Source organism: Gadus chalcogrammus, chromosome 14 (assembly GCF_026213295.1).
Source record: "Gadus chalcogrammus isolate NIFS_2021 chromosome 14, NIFS_Gcha_1.0, whole genome shotgun sequence".
NCBI classification, from domain to species: Eukaryota; Metazoa; Chordata; class Actinopteri; order Gadiformes; family Gadidae; genus Gadus; species Gadus chalcogrammus.
In genome coordinates, this window is record NC_079425.1 from 13,545,397 (window position 1) to 13,561,928 (window position 16,532).

The 16,532-nt window shown below is 44.4% G+C and overlaps 1 protein-coding gene across 5 annotated transcripts in view; it reads left to right on the forward strand.

Annotated features, from left to right (window-relative positions):
- Window positions 1–9,078, forward strand: part of pcdh17 (protocadherin 17) — a 67,419-nt gene extending 58,341 nt beyond the window's left edge. For all 5 annotated transcript variants that reach the window (XM_056607275.1, XM_056607276.1, XM_056607277.1 and 2 more), the window contains one exon: window positions 8,388–9,078. In XM_056607275.1, coding sequence (XP_056463250.1) covers window positions 8,388–9,061 — 674 coding nt within the window. In that variant the 3' untranslated portion in view covers window positions 9,062–9,078. The remainder of the gene's footprint in view (window positions 1–8,387) is intronic.
- Window positions 9,079–16,532: the final 7,454 nt, after the last annotated feature.

The following is a 16,532-nucleotide window of genomic DNA, read 5'->3' on the forward strand; positions in this document are numbered from 1 at the left end:
GTCTTGGTGCAGCACTTATAGCGAGCTTTTCAGATTCATGTCCCTTCAAAATAAAACCTTTTATCACACCGGGTACAACAGTTAAGCTGAGGTTGTTTCTTCTTCTGTCAGAGGTTTGAAAACACAAGACACCACTAATGTATTCAAACAAGATAGTTCATTTTTTAGATAATAGTAGATTCCAAAAGACTGTGGAACAAACACTAAAGCAGGTATTGTCAGAAGTTTAGTATTGGAATAAATAAAAGTAGCATTGCAATACATCTGAATAGTTTTGCAATAGTGCAATGTAGTATTATGATACAGAAGCAGAGTATTGTGATGCATCATAGTACTATTGCGATAAATCTGCGTAGTATTGCAATATATGAGCCTAGCATTGCAGTACATGCGTGTAGTATTGCAATAGAGCGGTGAATTGTAGCGTTATGACCCGGTCCATCACCCAGACGCATCTCTCTCATCTCTTCAGAGAAAACACGCAGCCAAACACCGCAGCTCCGAGGTAATTAAAGATTTTATCCATCACCTCGTCTAACAGATATCCTGTTTCCATCAGGGACGAGGCCAAGTGTGCAAACATCAGCAGAGCTTCCTTATGCAAAGCACACTTTATCTGACCACTCCCCCTGCAGACCCGGACGCTCTACGCATGAAGCCAACCCTGCACCTCTTTACTCAATGCATGAGGAAACGCCTCGCCAGTTTCCAGAGAAAACAAAGTAAACAACAGCACTATACAACACTAACATCCACACCAACGGTTCACTCAGTGGTAATTATATTCATGTGACTGAGGGAGTCTTGGAAACAAATGATTAATACCCATAAATTCCCATTTTCTCTAATACGTTACTTTCCTATACTACTGAGTCTTTTAAGAGACAATTCTTTCCAAGGAAGGGAAGAGCATTAAGGAGCAGAGGTTTTATTGCCTATTGCTTTGGTGTGTGTATATATATATCTATCTTGGCTTTTGCAGAGTAAACTCAACAGTACAGTTCCCCCCTCACCAACTCTCTTCATGTCTCAACATCCTGGGGATGAAAGGCTGTCACTTTGTTTATTAGATTGTGTGGCTCCTGTTTAGAGATGCGATCCTTTTAGTCTGAGTTAAGCCGTCGAGCAGATCACAAGGAATCCCAGGCTACATGTCTCACGTCACTCCCCATGATCCTATAACTGATATCCTTAAGGGGGAAAAGTAGGTTGATGTCGTTTGAAAGACATCCGCTCCTGATGCTATGACTAAAGTTAGGAAGCTATCATGCAGCTTGTGTGTTTCTGATCGCATTCATTTTACCATTACAATTTTCTTTTTTTTTGTCATTTAGCAGACACTTTTTTTCCAAAGCCACATTCAGTGAATTCAGGCACCTTTCATTAGGGAGCAGTTAGTTGTAAATATTGAGCTTCTTTCTCAAGGATGATTACAATTACTGTGGACATCGGGGCTCAAACCCAGAACCTTTATGCTTTGAGTCGAAAGCCGGTGACAGTCGCCACTAAAATGTTTATTTTGTTGTTAACATAGGAGATGTACTTTAAATGCACGCACATGTGCTATGTGTATAGAAGCACCAACAGTCTGTCAAAGTAACATATCTACAGTTTAAGCTGTAACACACAATTTCAGCTAAAGTGACATTTCCTGTGTGGTGCGAATGATTAATGTGTGTCTTTGCATTGTGTGACCAATACAGAGCAGTGTGTCTGATTGGATTACAGACTCTGAATGAGACCGTGTACAATAGACACATCACATTAGCTAATATCACGCCGTCGATTCCAGCGATCAATTTTTAGCTAGGAGACACCCCTGCTGGCTAGGATACACCCTTACTAGCTAGGAGACACCCCTGCTGGCTAGGATACACCCCTGCTAGCTAGGAGACACCCCTGCTATCTAAGACACACCCCTGCTGGCTAGGAGACACCCCTGCTGGCTAGGAGACACCCCTGCTGGCTAGGAGACACCCCTGCTGGCTAGGAGACAGGTTTTTAATTAACGTAAAATGGTTTACTTTTGTGAATTGGTATTGTAGATGCATGTTTTCATCGCCACTCCTTTGAATTGAATTGAATTGATGGAGCAGTAGAGAAAGATATTGACATTTTTGGTACAGAGAGACAGCCATTCAAATCAAATTGAATGAGTGCTTAAGGGAGGTTGACAAAGAACATGAGAGAGAGACTAAGAGAGAGTAATGTTTGAGAGTTATATTCATAGAGTTGGCTGTGGAGGAGAAGAGCAGGAGAGAAGAGAGGTAGGACAAGAGGAGGAAAGCAGCCCAAGGTTGAACATGAATAATCTATGTGAGATGTCCTGCCTTTGTGGATTATTAATGTTTTAATATGCATCCTTTGAATGGAGCAATCACCTCACCAACATGGTGGGCATCAGGTCCCACCTCAATGTTTATGTCTGACATGCAAATCGGGGCCTGTGTTTGTGTGTGTTTATGCTTATCAGTGTCTGAGTGTGTGTGTGTTTGTGTGTGTGTGTTCATTTCTGTGTTGGTGTATAAGTGATTGTCTGTCCAGTCAGTCTGTGAGTGTTTTTGCAAGTCACTGTGTACATGTTTGTGTGCGAGAACAGTGACATTCTGGCAGGATCTATAGTTATCGACTTGCTGATGGATCGGTGTAATTCAGTGTCCTGGATACTTTGTGTACGTGTTTACGTTTTATTTCCACGCACATACACACAGACCCTCACACACACACACACACACACACACACACACACACACACACACACACACACACACACACACACACACACACACACACACACACACACACACACACACATGCTGCTTATTTATTAGTTTTACACAAAACTCAACTTGAGCAAACAGCAGACACATATCTTTACACTACTAGTATGTGTTGGATTGAATCATATCTCACTCTATCTCTACCGCACACTTTCCATCCATGCCTCACTCTATCTACACCTCTCTGTATCTTCACTTCTCTCCGTACCCCTCCTTCATTCTCTTAATCTTGAGCTCTCTCTCGCCTAACCACTCCTTCTCAATCTCTCTCTCTCTCTCTCTCTCTCTCTCTCTCTCTCTCTCTCTCTCTCTCTCTCTCTCTCTCTCTCTCTCTGTCTCTCTCCAGATAGTTCTCGCTCTCTTCTATCTACTCAAGTGTGTTGTGGTTTTGGGTGGGGGGTGGTACGGGTGTGTCCCCCCTAGCTGACCACCTCCTTCTCCATGTCCTCCTCCTCCTCCCTAACTGGGGAATGTCACCAGTGGCTCTTCAGTGTTATTCATTATGTGTGGAGTGTTAAGCTCCTCCTGCAGGCTTAGCGGGAGAGGGGGGGGGGGGCTATGCACACAACTCCCCCACTAAACACACTCAAGCAAGAGCCCCATCTCCTCACCTCCTCCTCCTCCACTGGGTCAACCCCATCACAACAACATATCTCCTCTCTCCTCCCCGAAGTAACACTCACAATACACACGCACAGACTCTGACCGCTCACACACAGATGCACCACGTGTGCGTGCCAGCTATTCAAAGTGTGTGGAATCAGTCTGTGAAAGACTACCTATAGATTATGGTAATAATCACTTATGGTTCGCTATTTCTTATTGTGTAGGAATTACTTAACCTTTCTATGCGGAAACACCCACAAATACACACACTGACACCAGCGTCTGTAGAAAACATGTGGGTTCAAAATGTTATGCATTCCTCCTGGTTCTTCTTGGAAGAAGGAATGTGGATTGTTTTGTGGTTGCAGAGATATCTTGACATTGAAGTATTTTGACTGTAAGTAGAGATGTAACTCTGTATTGTTATCATTCTCATGCTTCTCATATAGGATATATGACGGGCAGTCGGGCACGTTATCTGCTCGTAATTTAAGAAGTAGCGCACCTACGTACATATTATGTATTGGGAATTTGGCAAAGCATCACTGGATTCATCTTACTTTGTATGTGTATGTGTAATGAACTGTTGGTTGGCATTGCTGCTAAAGGGGAACTAGAACAACGTATTTAACTCCATGTCTTTCTTTTGTCTTTCTTCTCTTCGTCTTTGCTCTCTTCTTTGCTTTTCTTTTATTCTCTCTGTGTCTCACTGTTATTGGGATCCACAACATCTATTTCAAGCTTTCCTCTGTAAATGTGTCGATTCAATTGGTTGCAACAGTAATGTAAAAGCAGGATTCAAGACACCGTTGGCGTGGCGTGTGTGTTTGAGTGTGTGCACGGGTGTGTGTGTGCGCGGATGTGCGTGTGTGATAGCCTATAGAGATGTCAGGTGTCATCCGTCGATCATTACAACCCGAGCGATGGAAGCAGGCGGATGGCTTCTGACAGCACGACGGCTTCAATCTGCGTCGTCTCCTGTCACCATGAAGCAATATTAACGTAGACAAATGAGTCCTGGGCTGGGGTGTAGTGCGGAAAACTACAGGGAAATACCCCCAGTAATCACAGTACACAAATGATATCCATTTGGCTAGAGATTTGAGCAACGATGTAAAGGTACACACACAACCTCAATGCAATGCAACGGTCTATTCTAAAATGACTTCTAATAAGACTCTAATATAGCCAGATGTGGTATATTATACTAATGCGATACCAGATGCTGTATATTTTACGAATGCAACATACCATATCAAATAAGCTCAGATATGCCTTATTTATCCCAGATGGGAAAGGTATTGCTGGGTACACACTAGAAGATTATTTTCTAGTGTGATTTTTTTCAAATTCAGAAATCTTGAGAGTCCCCACACCTAATGATAGATTAAGATACATTCAACACTTTTTAGTTGTTCAGTCTGTGGAATGAAACGATTTTGCCATCACAGGATACTGCACACTAACCAATACCATTTCACAAATCTCGCCAACCTCTCGCAATACAAATCATGACGTTTTTTTCTGAAAATGTTCAGTGGTATAAGCTGTTCCTCCATTTCGGTAAGTACTTTTGCTTTTAGTGCCATGGCTTCTGTTATGATAGCCTGATGAATTGTTGGTATTACGTTAAGTTAGCGTGGCTCCCGATTGGCTATGGCTTTCCCAAGTGACAATCAATTGCCTGCGTCCTCTGCTTTTGTCGGGGCTCCCCTCACACTACAGCAGTCATACTCAAGTAGCGGCCCGCGGGCCTTTTGTGGCCCGCGGGGTGTCTATTAATGATAGCTGTTTTGAAAAGTTTTTTTAATTATTAAAAAAATAAAATAAAAATAAAAAATCGTGCTGGGCGCTCTTATTTTGAAACCGCGCGCCGCAATCTCAATACGAGGCTGGGGGTTGCAACGATAAACAGATAGCACTCCAGCCCACAGACCGCTCCAGCCCTCCCAAACTCGAGGCAGACAGTCCATCTCAGCAGCAGTCAAGGCCGATTTAGGGTCGTTTTAGACGCAGAGACGTAAGCACGTAATTTACACAAGGGACTTGTTTTAGACAAGTTTTGATTTACGGTTCCTTTAAGGTTCCTTAAGGATTGCGCGTGTTGCAAGGGGATTCTCCGCCAGAACAGTAGGGGGAGCAACGAACAAATCTGTGGGCGTGGAAGTGGAAATCGCTGGCTTGTTTATATTTATAATTATCATAATTCGTTCTTGTGTTTTCTTCTTCTCCTTCTTCAAAATTCTTCATTCGCTTCTGTCACAGCCTTTTAAAAATGGCGCTATTATGCTGTAAAACCGGAAATGTGAGACTCCTGAAAGGATGTGGTTAGCTGGCCAATCAGTCTTTGCGAGCTGCGTAGGGCCGTAGTGTTTTAGTCGCATAGTCAGGAATTTTGGCCGACGCACTTAAGCACGTAAGGGGGGATATTTTACCGCGCAAGGGGGGGTTATGTATCTTACGTGCTTATGCGTTACGTCTAAAACAGAGCATATATCGGCCTCAGTCACACGTATACCGACCGGCCCCTTGAGTCACTGAAAAAAAAAATTGTGGCCCCTCATCATTTCTACTTGAGTACCCCTGCACTACAGGATATCGGATAATAAAAATGTAACATGTTTACTAATCGCGATTTCGAAAAAAACACACGATAATCAGGCAAAAATAATCGCTAGAACCATCAAGATTCTGGCTTTGCTGATCAGAGTCGGAAGGCAGCGTTTACCCAGCATTATAGAAAAATGTATGCAATAGAAAAAAAGGTAAATATATATATTTACCCAATTTATCTATATTGAAACAACTTAAACATTTGCACGGGATGTAAATTAATAACTGCATATTATATTGACACAGAGTGCAAGGTCAAATATATCTCTTTACTAATAGAACTAACAAGCTCCAATGTGCTCGAGCTATAAAGTAGAAAAATAGCTATTACCCAGATAAGTGAGTGAGTTGTGTGCGTGAAGGCGTTCTTGATAAACCAAAGGCCTGTGCATGGCAGCGTGGGTTAGAAGGTTGTTTGAAGGTGTCGATGTACGTCAGTGTGTATAGTGCAGAACCCCACGTGGAGCCCATAAAGCAGGAGGCATCATCTGTCTCCGGGCGGAGCCCCACCTGGCATGTGAAGGAGGAGCGTTGCAGGGAAACACAAACGCTGAATTATGTTGTTGGCTCCAGATCTCCACCGCCTGTATGCTCCGTTCCACACACACACACACACACACACACACACACACACACACACACACACACACACACACACACACACACACACACACACACACACACACACACACACACATACATACATACATACATACATACGCACTAGAGCATGCATGCATATATACACACACATACAAACGCACATACACAAGCACACAGATACACACACACACACACAGGCATGCACACATGCCCACAGACACGCACGGACACACGCACAGATGCACACACACGCTGTAATCAGCTCATCCCTGCAGGAGATCAAAGAAAAGCATAAACACATGTGTGCATGTATGCATGGACACACACAAAGGCACAAATGCATAAACATGCACAAATAAACACACAAAGACGAACACAAATCAACACGGATTAACACAAAATCAACACACACCCAGACATATGCGCACACATGAAAAACAAAGAGGGGGGGGTATCTCTCTCTCTCTCTCTCTCTCTCTCTCTCTCTCTCTCTCTCTCTCTCTCTCTCTCTCGCTCTCTCGCTCTCTCTCTCGCTCTCGCTCTCTCTCTCGCTCTCTCTTTGTCTTTCTCTCTGTCTCTCTTTCGCTCTTTGTCTATGTCTCTCTCGTTGTCTCTCTCTTCGTCTTATTCCCCCTTTCGCTCTGTCTATCTCTCTCTATCTCTCTCTCTCTATATCTATCTCTCTCTTTCTCTCTTGGAAAGCTTCAAAGCTTCCTCACATGAATTCATAAAGCTACTATAGTCGCCCTGATCAGAACTGCGAAACTCACACAATCACACACACAAGATTGCAACATGAGGTACAGTCACACATACACGCACACACATACCTAGGGCCACACGTCTGTGTCCAAAGCTGTTCACCACCTGTGCCTTTGTGTGTGTGTGTGTGTGTGTGTGTGTGTGTGTGTGTGTGTGTGTGTGTGTGTGTGTGTGTGTGTGTGTGTGTGTGTGTGTGTGTGTGTGTGTGTGTGTGTGTGTGTGTGTGTGTTTTGTGTGTGTGTGTGTGTGTGTGTGTGTGTGTGTGTGTGTGTGTGTGTGTGTGTGTGTGTGTGTGTGTGAGTGCAGCTCATATTGCGTTCACGGGATCTCTGCTCCACTCCACTCCACTCTCTGAGTCTCTGTATCTCTTTTGATCTTTTTATATATCGTTGTATCACTTTAACTCTTTATATCACAGCACATCTCTTTATATCACATTACGTCTCTTTATATCTCTTTGTATCTCTTGATATCTCTTTGTATCTCTTTGTATTTCTTCATGTACCTTTGTATCTCTTTATATCTCTTTGAACACCATGACACCTCCCCATAAGTCACTCCTCACCTCCTGGCACCAACTCCTCTACCAGCCTCTCTTCTCATACCCTCTGTCATGCTCCCTTTGGCACGTTCCCATTCTACCTCTCTCTCTCTCTCTCTCTCTCTCTCTCTCTCTCTCTCTCTCTCTCTCTCTCTCTCTCTCTCTCTCTCTGTCATTCTCTTTCTGGCAACCTTCTCACTTTCTGTGATGCAAATTTAAATTTGGATTCAAGAAGCTTCATTGACAGGAAGGTGTCAACAACCTTTTAGCCTACCGTTTTTTGTTTTTTTACCTATGTATATATATATATATATATACATTATTCATAAACACAGCAATTTCAAAAACTGAAAATAAACAATCAAAAGCACTCAACTGAGGCTGTGTAGGATGATTGTGTTAACATTGCACTGACTTTCGTCAATCCAACACTAATGGGTAATTGTCTCTCTCTCCCCTCTCTCCCCTCTCTCTCCCAGCAGACGAGGACTGTGTGAATTGTACGGAGGAGTGCCGGGTGCTAGGTCACTCGGACCGCTGCTGGATGCCCCAGTTCCCGGCGGGGGGTCCGCAGGCAGAGGGAGGCGACTACCGCACTAACGTGTTTGTCCCAGCGGGGATGGAGGCGGCGCCCGAGGCCGACACCTACGAGACGGTCAACCCCAACGGCAAGAAGACCTTCTGCACCTTCGGCAAGGAGCGGCGCGACCACACCATCCTGGTGGCCAACGTCAAGCCCTACCTGAAGGCCAAGCGGGCCCTCAGCCCCCTCCTGCAGGAGTCCTCCTCCGCCGCGGGGAGCCCCACCAAGGGCTGCTCCTCCTCTTCCACCGCCTCCCCCTCCTGCGCCATCGTCAAAAGCCCGGCGGACGGGGCGGAGGGCAAGCCAGCCCCGCCCCCCTGCTCCTCCGGCCACTACGGCCCCCCCGACGGCCAGAACCTGTCCCCCGCTAAGCCGGCGCGGGACCAGGGAGGCTACCCCCCATCCTGCGACCCCGTGGCCAAGGTGCTCGCCGAGGCCCGGTCTCGGATCAGCCAGGGGGCGGAGCCAGAGAGGGGTCGCGACCCCGCGGACCCTGAGCCGACGGCCCGGGACATAGACCAGCTGCTGCAGGACTGCAGAGGCGGTGAGGCCGGGGGTATGCTCAGGAAGTGACACCACGGCCCGCCACACATAGGGGGGGGGGGGGGGGGGGGGGGGGGGGGGGGGCGTGAGTAAATAAATGTGGAATCTCTTGCCAAAAGATGCCGGGATGTTTGGCGTTAAGTTGACTCCTGATGTTCTGGTTCTGAGCGGGAGGTGATTGGACAACAAGCTTATGTTGATATTGTGAATTTTGTTGCACAAAGGTTGGAAGTGCGAACTCCAAACCAACAACACGAACAGATAACTGCGAACAATGCTGATGACTTTCTAAACTATTTTTTTGGATTCTTTAACACGGGAGGATTATGCTTCCGCAACCGCCCAGCTTTTATCTAAGTGCCCGCCAACATTCATCTGTGTGTTGTTCCATCGTCTCCTGTAAAGCGCTCATATCCACACGTGTGTGTGTGTGTGTGTTTGTGTGTGTGTGTGTGTGTGTGCGTCGTCGGACTTGTGGAAGTGTTTTCAGCCAGCAGCCTCGAGGGACTATGACCCTTTACGGTCAAACCTGACAATCGGTGGAGGGACGTAGTCGACACACACGCTAAAGACACGCGCATCTGGGACTGTAATATTGGTGTTTAACGTGTTAAAGCTATTGTATCAGAAAGAAAAAAAAAATTGGTTCTTCTAGGGGAGTTCTTGTCAGGGATAAGAGGATGAAGGGACTGAAGGACTGAAGAGGAGAATAATATTCTGTGTAAAACCATCTTTCACTCATTTATATCCTTGTGCTGTTGTCCACGCTCGCTATTTATACACTCTGGTATAGCTGTGCACACAAACAAAGATACGCACACTTATATGCGCAGACACATACACACAAAGTTGTGTAGCTGTTCACACAAATACTCTGACGGTTACATATACTGATAAACATAAACATGCACATGCACACAGACACACACGCATACGCATACACTTAAACACACATGAACATGTACTTACACACATGCACTACACAAATACACATGTTCTAATGCAGGCAGAGCCACACCCCCAGCTCGTCATGTGTGTGATTGTCTTCAGCCGTTCACCACCAATCTCTCCACTAATCTCACTGCTGCTCTTTCTACCGATCTCTGTACCGATCTCCCTACCTATTGCTACCAATCTCTCTACTGATCTCTCTACCCATCTCTTAAACCAATCTCTTTATCAATCTCTTGCTCTCTCAGTCTCTACCTTTCTACTGATTCATCGTGCGCAGTGACGGTTCATGTGTCTGACTCAGCCTATAGGCTTTCACAATCTTGTATAAAAAGGGACATTTTTCCTCCTCAACTGTGAAAACACATATCTATATGATCATTTAGATTAATATATGTATGATTTCATGTATAGCGTCAAGATTATAGCAACATATTTATACATTTTGCTAAGGAAAAAAAGGAAGAGGATAAATCGGAGCGGGTCCTGGAGGTGAATGGTTATTTATTGTACATTGCGAAGGACACTGCCATCGAAAAACACCTGAATATGAAAAAATGTCCCTTCACATTATCACAAAGCATATAATCATTCAGTGTGTAAATGTTCCAATCTAAATGTGTTTACATAAAAAAAATGACATATTTTTATTGATTTTACTGCAATTTCTGTGCATTTGAGCCAAATCGTGATGTGTACAAAAGCTATATTGTGTATTTTATTAAATTAATATATAGTTGTGTTGCAATATACATTGGCTTATATTGTATTTTGGCAAAGGTTGCCTTAGTAGCCGTCGAACTCTGTGAGTTTGCTTTAGTTCGGGTTCCTGGCAGTTTTCCCCCTTCCTACTCCTTTCCTCCTTCTCCTCTGCCTGTCGCGGGCTATAATGCTCAAAACCTGAAAACCTGCAAGTCCAAAAACACAGTCGCTGTTCAATCCTTAATCTGCTCTCCCAGAACACAACCCAACTAACGAGGACAAAGACAGCAACGGCCACCACAACAACACTTCTTCAAGTATTTTCTACGGAGCAGGGTTTTACCGGGCAGCTATCTTTCTTTAATGACGACTACTACCAGTACTGTGTGTGTTTTGTGTTTATTTTCCTTTGTTTCCACACATAAAGAAAAGGAGGAGAAACGTACCACTGCCTTACCGTGTGTGCAGAGAGCTTGTTGTGTCTGTGGAGCTTGTGAACGCTTTCAAAGCCCTGGTCTGCCACAATGTGCATTTTATATTCCTGACAAAACAAAAAAACGAAACAGGTGTCCATGTTGTCTGTGTATGTATATCCTTCACAACGTTTAAAACTCCTGACTTTCCGGAGAGATTTGACACAAAAATAACTCTGGAATCTGTTTTGGTAAACCGTTTCTGGGAATCATGATTCCACACATTCTCTCACTTTGTTGAGCTCAATATAAATATTTATTTTTAATATTCTGACACATTTTTCGGGCCGCCCTCTGAAACAACAATAAGGTGATTTGTCTTACCTTCACGGATAATAATAATGTAGGTGTATCCATGGGATGTAAGATATACTATATGTGCATTCATATATATATATATATATATATATATATATATATATATATATGTGCATACCGTATATACGTCCGTATGGGCCTTGGAAAGTGAAATATCAGCCCAGAGTGGCGCCATCCACTTGTCAGTGGTTGCCGGTGTATTGATTCTGTGCGTTGGGGGGGGGTTGGCCGTAGGGGAAACATAAACCTCACATTCTCGACAAACACATCTCATAGTGCAGCTCTCATATCCTGCCTGCTCTCTCATCCGTGCGCCTGAAACGGCGTGCTTTCGACAGACGCTCGAACGCCGGGATACTTTGGATAATAAAGGCAGGGTAGAAGGGGACTTCACAGCAACTGAATCAACCGCTCTGTGTTCTGTACACGGAGCCATGCAGCCATAGATAGACAGCAGACAGGCTTTCTAAACCCTGTGCTTTAATAGCACACAGCACGGCAACTCTGTCATCTCAGTCTTCTTCCTCGCCTCACGCCATTTTACTATTTTCACCACTATTTCCCTCCGTCCCGGCTCTGGAGACGGGAAGAAACAGTTTATTTTGTGTCCTCCTCTCTGACTGGCTGGCTGGCTGGTGTGGGCTCTGTGTGTGGCATCAGGGTATGTTTTAGAGAGGCTGGAGGGCCGAACCAGCCGCAGAATAACATGTTTGTGTTCATTTCTAAATTCGATTTTTTCTTTTTTTCTCTGCTGTCTCTCCAACAGCCGGGGACGTGAGGCGCTTGACATTCTGCTGGCAGACAGCAACACGTAATGAAAGAGAACGTACGTCCCTGTACGCGCATAGACACTCACAGAGAGCTGCCAGCCACACATACCCGACACGGACACACCCATATACCCCGACACATTCACCCACACACTCACACGCACACATACACAACTGAATGCACAAGCACACACATACACAAGACACCTATGGACATGCGTATAAACACAAACGCACACACATTGCTGCAGACAGACAGACGCACACACACCTGCATATTTACACTCATACACAACCACATATACACACACTCCTTCAGGAAACCTTGAAGCCCACACACAAAAACCAGCAATCCAGACGATGCATTCTCCAACACACACACACACACCCACACAGTGAGTCAGGTGTCTGGGAGGTTCATGCGTGTGTCCCATCAGGCTATCCGTGTGTTGTTTGAGTTAGCAGGCATCGAAGAGGGGTGAACCGCTGATTCCTATCGCAATGCCAACGCTGGCTCATGTGTTCATACCTTCTGTGTGTTTGTCTGTCTGTAAATCTATCCCCTCAAACCCTGAGCCATCCCCTCGTCGATCCGTCCACCCCATAATCAGTCCATCTGTACTGTGGGACATGATCAGAGAGGTGTTGGACTGTACAGGCACACCCCAATACCTTGGGTTTCAACCCAGCAACCCAGCACACAATGAGCCATTTCCCTGAAGTGGAAGGTATTCAACTTCTCTCTCTGGTTCTCTTCTGTCTCCTTCCCTCCCTTGATCTCTCTTTTTTCACTCAACTTCCCTCTCCCTCAATCCCTCCCCATTTCCCTCCCTCCCTCTCTCTCTCTCTCTCTCTCTCTCTCTCTCTCTCTCTCTCTCTCTCTCTCTCTCTCTCTCTCTCTCTCTCTCTCTCTCTCTCTTCTCTCCCTCTCCCTCTCTTTCTCCCTCCCTCCCTCTCCCCAGCCCAACCTCTTGTCCACATCCCCTCCTCTATCCATCTCCCTCCCCCTATCTCTCTTCCTCCCTTTCTTTCTACCCCCACCCTCCCTTGCTCTGACTCCCACATCCTCCCCTCCTCCCAACCCACCCCAGCCTCTAGTCCGTCAACAGCCCCCCGGCCTGCTGAGGTCAGCAGTGTGCTGGCTAGCAGACATGATGCAGGCTCTCTCTCATTATTCTGTAATTACAGGCTGGAGGATCGGTCCAGGCTGTATTCCAGATCGCAGTATTTCTGGACACTTCACACTTGATTTTTACCAAGTGATTAAAAAAGAGGCTTGTTGTCCCCCCCTCCTCCGTCTCCTTCACCTCTTCCTCCCATCTTGTCCTCCTCTCCTTCCCTCTCCCCTCCTTCTCATCCCTCTCTCTTATGCTCCTCCCCTATTCTCCCATTGTTGATGCAACCGCTGTCGGAGTCAGAAAGGCAGTCTGTGATTCACCGGCCCAATAACAACACACCGTAATGCCATCTTTTTTATTTGAAACAAGCATCTGATGTTTGTTATCTTCTGGCTCTCCCATCCCTCCTCCTTCTCCTCGCCAGCCCTATATGGCTTGGTTGTCAGGGTTGACTGGCTCAGCTGGTGAAAAAAAAGAGCAGGAACATTCATTTTGTGTGGACTATTTCAACTGCTATTGTCTAAAGCTGTGTTCATTGTGATCTATCTGGAAAAAAAAGATGAAATGACTAAATAAAAACATGCTATTACTAATAGTGATTAATTCCTTGTTTTCATTCGGAATTGGTGTTCTTTCCCTGTCTAATTGGATTTCTGTATTTACTTCTGGTTTTTTATTCGCCTGGTTGAAGAGAAATAAACATTTGCAAACACATGTGTCCTTCCCCCACACACACACTCCAACACACAAACCTCAAAGACAGACACGCGCTCTTTAAAGTTTAGCTTTGGGCGAGTGATTCCCAATTCATCTCATTAGTTCAAACTATGCAGCTTGCGCCTCAAGAGGCGAACCAAACAGTTTGAGATAATGTGTGCTAATAGCAGCAAGATGAGATGACAGATCTCTCTGTGTGTTGTCTTACTTAGTGTCTCATCAGCTGGTGGTCTACACAGGAACGTGTGTTTGTCTTTGTTTTCCCTGTTAGCTTATAGTTAGCCGTCTGGGACTGTTTTAGAGGAAACAGAACAGAAGAGATTATGGTAGGGTCGGTCGGAGATCAGGAGATTTAAATGTTGTTGGGTACTCTGTTCTGAGAGCGTCCATGTAGAAAACCAACCAGTAAGGTGTCCAACTCCAGGAGGGATACCCTATTTTAGGTACTTTACTTGTCAGAACAATTTGTCCATATGAATATATATTTAAAAGGCACATTATGCAAGATGTATGATTTCAAGCAAGCCCATTTACATTTACATTCAAACCATTTAGCAGACGTTTTAATCCAAAGCGTTTACAACCAATCATACACACATTCACGGCGGAGTCAACCATTCAAGGCGACAGCCAGGTCGTCGAGAGCTCAGGCCTTGTTAAAAATAAAAAAATAATCCTCCCCATATTCTCTCGAAACCCCATCCAATAAAATGTAGGCCTTTCTGGATCTTTTACCTGGATACGTGTAGCCTTAAAGTTGGTGTTTCCATGGCGGAGTGTGTTAAAGAGTCAATACTTTGCATGTTGTACCTTTAAATTATGCAAATAAAACAAAATCCAATGTTGTAGAGGCCTAGCGATTATAACCTAAAACATTTTGATTATATTCATGGAATGGAGATCCAAATGGGATTTAGCAGCAAAGAAATACATGTATATGGTAATTATATTGTAAGTAAGGGATAATGTACAGCATGATGGCTCTGCCATACAGAAATATCAGACCACTGAATCCCGTAATTGACCAATTGACCAACTCTAAAAGGTTCCTAAAGAATTCAAGCTTTTCCATCATAAAAACAAAAATACCTGTCGAGATAACGCTTCCATGATTCCAATGGAATCATTGGAAATACTAAATTCCAATTTAGTATTTCAATGCAGTTTTATCTATACAGGTATGAAGAGATAGATGCATTAAGTCAATACCAAAGTGAAAGTGAGGCATTTAGCAGAGGCTTATATCCAAAGCGACTTAAAACGGTTAATGCATACATTCACACGCCAACAGCGGAGTCAACCATGGAGCAATTATTGTTGGGTGTCTTGCTCAGGGACACCTCTACCATCAGCTAGGAGGAGCCGGAGATGGAACTAGTAATCATCCGGTTGCAAGCCAACCCTCTCTACCTCCTGAGCTAAGACGTTTGTCACTGTACACACTGGCGACCTCTCTGGACGGATTTATCCATGAGAGAGACGTTTTTCCTATGCATCACTATCAATATCATCATGTTCTCATCATTAAACCGTAGCATAAAAACCCTTTACTAAAATAAGCATATATCATAAAAACTGTATGAATGTAGGCCCTATGTATAAAAACGTAAAACCACAAATTTTTATGTTGACTTTGAATTTAAGGGGTGATGAACCAAAATTGGAGGTCCATATATGTAAAAAATAAATAAAAGAACAGCCTCGCAGTCACATCAAACAATAGCCCGGCAGATTTCTTTAAAAAATATGGAACTGGGATTGTTTTTTTGCTTAGAAACATACGTTTTCTAATTTTGATGTGTTTTCAGTTCATTACTATGAGTGAAAGCATTGTGTTTGTCCACAGAATCCCCCAGGCAGTCGGTACTTAAAAAAAGCTGGCGTACGGTCGTCTCCTAAAGGCCACAAACATTCATTAGCATGTGGCAGAGCCTTGCTTCCCTAAAATCTTCTGATGCTCAAGTTGTTCCTAATCCGAGTAAACCACACAAGCTTCAAGCTCCAACTGCAACTTGGAAAAAACTTTAACATTATTTGATGTTAAATATATTACAATTACAAACATAGAGAATATGTCTCTGCTCTAAATGATTCACACATCATTAATAATGATGAGTACACATGGCTTAGTCATACACATGTTTCATGATGTAACACATTGCATTGACATTCTCTAACATGTTTTTTTTCCTCACTATTAATTCATAAGATCATATCCCTGATATCAATCTGGTATGATTCACCATGACCATGGGAATAATACATTACGCCGTGCCGCAACACCGTGACGGAAAGATCTGGAACGGAAGGCATTGAGGGGGAGAGAACAGCCAGCTAGCGCGATAATAATCAGCCCCCCCTCCCCACACACCCCACACACAAAACCTCCTCCTCCCTTCTCCTCCACCTCTATCCTTCTTCTCTTCCCCCTACCTCCACTTCCTCCACCTTC